Source organism: Scardinius erythrophthalmus (assembly GCF_964197995.2).
Source record: "Scardinius erythrophthalmus genome assembly, chromosome: 24".
Classification (NCBI taxonomy): domain Eukaryota; kingdom Metazoa; phylum Chordata; class Actinopteri; order Cypriniformes; family Leuciscidae; genus Scardinius; species Scardinius erythrophthalmus.
The window spans coordinates 2,650,167-2,659,200 of NC_138244.1; the positions used below are offsets into that span (position 1 = coordinate 2,650,167).

Sequence of the window (9,034 nt, forward strand, 5' to 3'; positions counted from 1 at the left end):
TCATAATCACACACTGTTGGCTCGTCGGCCAGAGGAGAACTGAGGCTGAGTCTGGGTTCTCTACTCACTGATGGAGTTCTGGTTCATTGAAACTCCTCTGGCTTCTGTCTTGCTTAGTTGAGGACATTTAATATTAAACAATATTATGCTCCTGCACTGACACCATTATATGAGAACTGAACTGAACTATATATATATATAAATGAACTAAATTAATAACTTTTTTACAACAGAAATGAAGCATCACTGAACTTACTTAAGCTGGACTGACGCCATTTTCTTCTAGACAAACTTTGTTGTATTATTGTCCTGTTATCTCAGTAAAGCTGCTCTGAAACACTCAGTGTTGTAAAAGCGCTGTATAAATAAAGGAGTAATCAGGGCAGAACTCTGAATGACACTAATCTGAACACTGTTGCATTCATTCTCAGATCGAGCCGAACAGCATCGCGGCCCGAGACGGCCGGATCCGAGAAGGAGACCGTATCTTACAGGTAACTTGACCTTTGACCTCTTAAACGCCTGTGTTTCTGTTCATGGGCTGATGTCTCGTATAGTGTCGGGCAGATCGAGGCTTCGTGAAACACTTTCACGTTTACACGACACCGCTTCAACTAAAAACGTAAAACATTTTATGCGTTTTGGCCGTTCGTTCACACGACAGCGGCGTTTTTCGAAAACGGGTTTCAAAGGGGACGTGAAAACGGTCTTCGTGTAAACAGCAAAAATGCAAATTTCTGCAGACGATTACATCACGCACATGCGTATTACGTGTTCAGTCTATGGTGTTTCATCGCCATCTAGTGGCCTGTTAGCAGAATACAGCGCTTTCAGTCGTTTTCACGGATCCGTGTGAACGGGGATCGGTTTGACAGTGTTGTCGTCTGTGCGCGGAAAACTCAAAGGAAACCCTTCTCCGTTTGAAGCATATCGTTTTCGTGTAAACGTACACTGAAGCAGCTGAAGCTAATGTGCCGTATTGTGTCGAAGCTTCGAAACACCGTCTCCACGCTGCCCCCTAGTGCTCAGAACAGTGAAACTGCAACTAAACCCGGCACAAACTTGCATAAAAACACCTTTTACAAATCTATTGCAAATTTTTTTATTGAAAGTAAAATCTTTTAAATGCAATTATCTAATAAGATTATCAAGTGTCTATATGTGACCCTGGATCACGTCACCAGTCTCGAGTCGCACGGGTATATCTCTGGCAATAGCCAACAATACATTGTATGGGTCAAAATTATCGATTTTTCTTTTATGCCAAAAATCATGAGGATATTAAGTAAAGATCATGATCCATGAAGATATTTTGTACATTTCCTGCCGTAAATATATAAAACATTTATTTGTGAGTGAATGCAGCACAACTTTAAGGAGATTTTCTCAATGTTTCGATTGCACCGTCAGATTCCAGATGTTCAATAGTTGTATCTCAGACAAATATTGTCCTATTAGTCCAGGGTCACATTTGTTCTTTCATCAATTGTCAGGGTTTGTGCTATGAATGGCTCAGCTAAACAGGCCAATAAGAGACTATTAACTACCATTATTCATCTTAATTACACTAATGTCTAATTAAAACATCTACAGAGGTATAAAACTGATCCGAGATCACTTGTTCACTGGTTCTCAGTGACTCCTCATGATCATGTGTTGACAGAGATCATCATCCCCAGCAGTGAAACATTGAAACAGTTATGCCGTAATGAAGCCTCGTTTACTGAGATCATGTGACTCAGTTTGATACGCGTTCAGAGCCACTGATTCAGAACAAGCGATTGGTAAAGGTTTGGAAGCTTCATGAAGCAGTGTTGTGAAATGGCCATCTCTATTCTGGCACCGACCGGCTCATTAATCTTTACCAGCGGCACATTAGCCCTCGGAACGAGCCGCTGATGACCCGAGCCTCGGCTACAGGACCTGGAGGAGAGCAGGGGCCCGTCTGGGTCGTTACTCTGATGGAATGTGTTTTTAGCTGTGGTCTGTCGCTCAGGAAAACATGCTGGAGGTGTTTCCTAATGCAATCATCCACAAACTCACAAGCTTCAGGAAGAAGCGATGGTGTTTCTGCGTCGCTAACGGCGCCAGAAGAAACCGCTGAACTAAAGAGAGTCCAGTGAGAGACGCTGGTCATGTGTTGCACTGCAAATAATGATGTTCTTCCTCAGTGTTTCTGTCTCGTTTTCCAGCTCTAATATCTAAACATTCTTACATCAAAATACATTTACTGGAGAAGAACAATGACTGAAGATATTATATCTGGTTTACTAAATAATGAAGTGAGTTTGTGTTTAAAACAAGAACACATATCAGCCGATGGAGTCGGAAAGATAAACTTAATTCAAAGGGAAAATAAGATTATTTGTAGTCAGATACAGCAGTGTCCAAAACTATCATCCCACCTAGGACCCTTTATTCAAATATTATTAGAAGTGTGTTAAAGATTTTGTAGTATTATTGCGTATTGCGTAGTTGCGCTTGGAGTCGGTTGTTTTATTTGTGATAATAATACAATGAAACATGCCAAATTGTGTGACGTAATTTTGGTCAAGGCTGTCCTTCAAAGAAATGATGAACACATGCAAACAAGAGAGAACCAACGAAACATTAATAACTGAATATATTGTTGTAGTAAGTGTTTGCGTCATCACTTTTGGCCACCACTGTATTTGCCATTATTTTAATTATTTCATTTATTTAATTAATGTAATTCTTATACATTTTCAGGAAAACAAGACTTAATATCTTCAGTCATTGTTCTTCTCCAGTAAATGTATCTTGATTTAAGAACGTTTAGATGTTTGTGCTTGAAAACGAGACAGAAACATAATTTTTTGCAATGCATTTTTTTCTAATGAACTATACGCTGCTTCTCATTGGCTGGTGTGTGCGTACGCTGCTTCTCATTGGCCGGCGTGTGCGTACGCTGCTTCTCATTGGCTGGTGTGTGCGTACGCTGCTTCTCATTGGCTGGTGTGTGCGTACGCTGCTTCTCATTGGCTGGTGTGTGTGTGATTGACAGATCAATGGGCGGGACATTCAGGACCGAGAGGAAGCTGTGGCCGTTCTCACTAATGAAGAAAGCAGGAATATCGTTCTGCTGGTCGCCAGGCCGGAAATGCAGGTACACACACACACACACACACACACACACACACACACACACACACACACACACACACACACACACACTTTGCAAAAACACTTAGTGAAAAAAACTATTTGCACTATATTAACATGAATAACACCCTCCTGTAATTCATACTCGTTTTTGTCTTCACATTTACTTTGATTGTGATTCAGATGCTCAGATGTCCAGCACGTTCACATCAACATGTTTGATTTTCACATGTGTAATCGACTTCCAGCAGTAGCCTATAAAAACTAACAGCATGTTGATAACACGAGAGTGTGTGTGTGTGTGTGTGTGTGTGTGTGTGTGTGTGTCCATACAGCTTGTGTGAACATTAACGGCTGTAATTAAACACATGATGAATGGATGATGTTTGTGTGTGTGTGTGTGTGTTGTGAAGCCGCTGACCGCTCCAGTTCATTACGCCAGCAGATCTGCAGTGAACATTACCTCCAATAATGTGTGTGATGCAGACGTCATAAAATGTGACACAGACGTAATGCGTTTCTCACATCAGAGCCATAAAAGCACAATGAACAGCTGAGTGGGTTTAATGAAGAAACGGCCAGCTCATATTTCATTTGACAAGACAGAAATGTTGCCTATTTTTAAGACTATTGCCATTTTTCTGAGGCAAAAACAATATACTATGAGAAATTTGTGTGAAATGTGCTTAATTTTGATAAAAAAAAATTGTTAAACAGGGCCAAAAATCATTATGTCTACACTTAAATATGATGTTCTTCCTCATCGTTTCTGTCTTGGTTTCCAGCACAAATACCTAAACATTATTACATCAAGACACATTTACTGGAGAAGAAATATGACTGAAGATATTAAGATATCAAAATTAAGTTTTTGCTTAAAACAAGAACTAATTTCCACCAATGGAGTCCTGTGAAGTAAAGTTATTTTCCTGAGCCCACTGACAGATGTTTGCTCTTGATAAGCGTCACGTTTCAGGTTATTTTGCGTCTCTAGTAAATGTATCTTGATTTAAGAATGTTTCGATGAGAACATAATTTTTTGTGGTTTATATATAATTGTTCAGGTAAAGTTGAAATGTCACGGACTTAAAGCTTCACATGATGTCTCAATGCGCTGTAATGGTAATTTTCGTTACGCGGAATGAAACTTCTCAGATTTGTATTGATTTATTTAATGTTTAATTTGTGTAGGGACAGATACAATAAAACATAGATAAAACTGTGACAACAGCCTTCCAATGCGCGTATCATATTTTCATAGCTAAAGCTAATCTGCAACACTTGTCCCTTGAAGGACTTTTATAAATTACAGTTTATAAAACAGCAAACAAATCCAAAAACATGAGTCCAAGTTTGTTGCTGAATTAAGCCAGACTTTGTTGGAGTGATATCCGTGATCTGCGGGTGTTTGTCGAGACTGACCCCGATCTCCTGTGGGTTTCAGGAGGAGCCGTGGCTGGATGATGAACACAGCGAGTTCTTGGAGGAGCTGAAGATGGAGATGCTGGAGGAACAGAGGAGAGAGGAGGAGGAGGAGAAGGTGAGAGAAACCACAAAACATCTCGCACCTCATGGGTTCTCCAGCACAAATATCTAAATGTTCTTAAATCAAGATACATTTACTGGAGTGGAACAGTGACTGAAGATATTACGACTAAAGGTCCTTGCACACTGAGTCCGAAATTCAAGTTCGCAAGTTAAAAAATAAAATACGACCTCACGTTGTGTCAATCACGTGTACACACCGCCAGAGACGTGCACAGGAATTTTGAGGTGGAGTTGCTCTTAACTGAAAAAAGCCCCCCCACTCCCCCCACCCAAAAATAAAAAATAAAAAAAAAAACTCACAGGCTATATGAAGGACTGAGAATAATAGGGTCTTTATTAAAATATATATACACAAAGAAGTAAAACACTGATATACAGCACTCAATCACCCTAACTACAACTAATAATAACACAGAAAAACATGACTTGAGTCATGAAAATCCCTACATTAATATCCCTATCAATATCCTATCATTATATTATATCATCCTATTATTGTTTTTTTTTTTTTTTTTTTGAAAAGAAATAATCTGGATTAAATTGACAGATGGGGAAAAACTCGCTTCTAATAAAAAATAAAAATAAAAACGCTTAAATTTCGTGAAAAAATACAATAGTTTTTTAACCTTTTGGTTTCCCGTTCATTCAGTTGTGCTTCTTGCTCGTATTCAGTTCTGATGGTACGTATGGTAACTGGGCAACTACGCATGATTTGTAGTATGATTGCGTAAAGGGAACAGGAATTCCGGTAGGGAACAGAATCGACTGCTACACCGGTCGCGTGCAGCGCTGCAGCCACGTAAACAGAGTTTGCCCTTCCCCTACTGACTTTCACTTTCGGTGCCCGAATGGAAGTGAATGAGGCTTTGTGATTTTTTTTATTTTTTTTTATCTAGGCCTACCTGAAATTCTTCATCCATTTTACGATTTATTTATTTATTTATTTATTTATTTATTTATTTTCCCCCTCGGAAGGGCAACGTGAGTCGAGAAGGGCATATGGGCAGTTGCCCGGGCAACCTGAGCAACCCCCCTGTGCACGTCCCTGCACACTGCCATCATAAAAAAATTCGGATCAGGTTCGATTTTATGCATTTTTCGCATCCGTAGCAAGCATTTGAAGAGGTGTTTTGACTATTCAGAGCCACCGTACAAGCGAACGCCAAAATTAGAGCTGCACGATTAATTGCAGTTTCCATGTAATCGCAATTTAACCAATTTGGCTTATCGCGATTATGAAATCACAAAGGCTGTGATTATTAGTTTTGTGCAGTGTGCCAGTGACGTACGGCTCAGTAAACATGCATCTGAAAGCACTGAGTTTGAGTCGCTTATAACGTGCATTTGAAAAAGCAACACGCGTCAAACATCTCTCCAAACATGAGACGCATTTATAAACCTCTTGTCCAACAAAAGACGACATTTAATAACATGCTTTTCCTCCAAAATCACTTCATGAGGACAGCCGAGCCTAAAATAATCGCAGGCTTTGCCAAATCGCGTGCGGTTTCATTGCGATTAATTGTGCAGCCCTAGCCAAAATCCAGAATGGGGTCTGACATGTTGATCCGCTTCGTCTCGCTGCACAAAGCATCGTGTGACAAACAAAGTGCGGAATACAAAGACTCATCAAACTGAGCCACTGATATCCTGAAGTAAACCTTGAATCGTTTGGGATAATCCCGAAATTAACTCTCCTTCCTCTCTTCACAATCTCAGGACCCAATATTTCCTCTTTCCTTTTCTCTTTTTAAGAAGAGAGAGGACACAAAAATCATCCTCAATGCTTGAAGACTCCAATTTGTACTACGGATTAATTAATATGCTTCGGAATCAGTGTGCAAGGCTTCTGTTGGTGACGAATTTTTATGATGAAGAATACAAGAAAACACATTTTGGACTCAGTGTGCAACGACCTTTACTGGGAAAAAAGACAAAAAATACAGAGTAAGAACATAATTTTTTGCATTGCTTGTGTTAGTAAATAAAGAATGATAGATGAACATTCTGAATCATTTCTTGTTCCATAGTTTTACCTTTCAAACATAAGCTGATATACATGTATTGTTCTAATCCATTCGTACATCTCCCAAATGAACACAAAAACTCAGTAGATTCTGGTTTCGCTTTCGTTATATTAAAAAAAATATAGATGTTTCAAAGCAGCTTTACAGTGATAACAGGAGATTACAGTAACAGAGATTGTTTAGGCTTTACAGCAGCTCTAGAATAAAGTTATTGTCCAGATAAAGTTAGTTAGATAAAGTTATTCATTCACTTCAGTTGCAAAGATCATTAGTTATTAACTTAGGGGCCGCTAACACATACCGTTCTAACAAGAGAACACTCAATGCGCTCCGGCCGCTCACACAACAACAGTGTTTGGGGCTCGAGAACGCAAACCATGAAATAGATTCCAAGGTGCAAGCGTTGAAACATTTAGACAAACGTTATCATCTCCATGTAAACTTCAAAAACACAAATCTGTGAAAACGCTGACGCCGTGCACATGCTTATCGACATGCAAGCGCGTAATCTTTCTTTACAGATTGACCTCACCAAATTACTTGTCTGGCCATTTTTAAAACTGTCCTTAAAAAAGAATATATTTTTTTCCTGCAGGCCCGAGGAGCCGCTGAAGAAAACATCACAGCGTCCTGCTCCTACAACCAGCAGAAGATCAGTCCTCCAGACGGTTCGGAGAAGAACGTGCTCGCTCAGATCCAGAAGAGACTGTCGCGGTGTCTGCGGGAGGCTTCCGGTCAAAGAGACGGCCCGGAGAAGGAGCTTCCCGAAGGAGACCGATATCAGCAGCTGCTGGAGCTCAAGTGTCAGATCCGCAACAGCGGCGAGTTCGACCTCTTCTACACGCGCAGCAGCACCATCGAGTGTAGCGGCGTCCAGCACGAGCTCCGCATGCTCAACGAGGAGCTGCGCAGCATCGAGATCGAGTGCCAGAACATCATGCGGGCGCATCACCGGAAAGAGCCGGGGAAGAAGCTCGCGGACATCAGCGAGCATCCGGAGAAGTCGGATAAGGACAGTTCGAGTGCGTACAACACGGCAGAGAGCTCGCGTAGCACGCCGCTAGCGATGGACCGTTCGCCCGACCACAGGATAGTCAGCCTCACTAATCATAGGAACCTTCGTGGATCATCCGTCAGGAGCGGGAGTCCCGATCACAGCAACCCGTCAGAGTCTCCCGCGGAAGACGAGCGATCTTTGAGGACTCGAATTGCCGCTTTATCAAGAGCATCAGATACGCGGCACTACCAGAGCTACATGGAGTTAGCCCACGGTCTGCTAGGCATGAGCGATCCGCAGGTCGTCCAGCCGTCCGAACCTAAAATGGAGTGGAAAGTCAAAGTCAGGAGCGACGGAACCAGATACATCACCAAACGTCCAGTCCGAGATCGCCTACTCCGGGAGCGAGCCCTTAAAATCAAGGAGGAGCGCAGCGGCGGGATGACGACCGATGACGACGCCATGAGCGAGATGAAGATGGGCCGCTACTGGAGCAAAGAGGAGCGTAAACAGCATCTGCTGCGGGCTAAAGAGCAGCGGCGGCGGAGGGAGTACATGCAGCGGAGCCGGCTGGAGAGTCTGCGGGAGACTCCGCTCAGCAGCGGAGAGGTGAGCATCATCCAGCTCAGCCAGCGCAAGATGATGAAGAAGCGGAACAAGAAGATTCTGGACAACTGGATGACGATTCAGGAGTTGATGACGCACGGGGAGAAAGCACCAGAGGAATCCAAAGTGCATAACGCCTTCCTGTCGGTTACAACTGTGTAGATTCACATGCAAGTTCTCAAACTTTACCCATTTACCCATGTGGTACGATCTACATTTGCCTCGTTCAATGTGGCAATTTTTATGAGAAGAGACCAGATGAATATTTTTCACACTTTGTTAATGTTTTCTAAGCAATTAAACAAGTTACATTTGCATTTTTTTTTTTACAGTTTTTGTAACTGTAATATTTCAAAGAAGGAATATTTCACTCAAAGATTGCTGTCATAATTCACATGTTCAACACAAACCTGTTTGCCTTTCTAAGCCTCTAGTTGGATATGAATGGGAAAAAAAAAACATGATATTGGAGGGAAAACTATTTCAGTTTTTTTTTCACAATAGTTTGAGAAACTTTTCAAAATTTTTAATTCACATTTACTCGTTTTCTTAATAAATTTTTGCTTTTGCCCAATAATTTTTTTCATCCAATATTTTTTTCCCAAAATGTTTCATTTGAACTTTGCATTAGCCTGTTTGCCCACTAAAGTTTTGCTTTTCGTCCTTTTTTTTATATGAAAATGTTAAAAATATGAAAATATTCGACCCATTAATTTACTAAAGTTTTGCTTTC

At 41.1% G+C, this 9,034-nt stretch overlaps 1 protein-coding gene across 1 annotated transcript in view; it reads left to right on the forward strand.

The window, feature by feature from the left end:
- Positions 1 to 8,674, forward strand: part of LOC308684838 (PDZ domain-containing RING finger protein 4) — a gene marked incomplete at its 5' end in the record, with an annotated part of 57,452 nt that extends 48,778 nt beyond the window's left edge. Inside the window, 4 exons of the mRNA XM_081356169.1 lie at positions 432 to 494; positions 3,026 to 3,127; positions 4,568 to 4,663; positions 7,294 to 8,674. Coding sequence (XP_081212295.1) covers positions 432 to 494; positions 3,026 to 3,127; positions 4,568 to 4,663; positions 7,294 to 8,463 — 1,431 coding nt within the window. The 3' untranslated portion in view covers positions 8,464 to 8,674. The remainder of the gene's footprint in view (positions 1 to 431; positions 495 to 3,025; positions 3,128 to 4,567; positions 4,664 to 7,293) is intronic.
- Between the last annotated feature and the right edge of the window lie 360 nt (positions 8,675 to 9,034).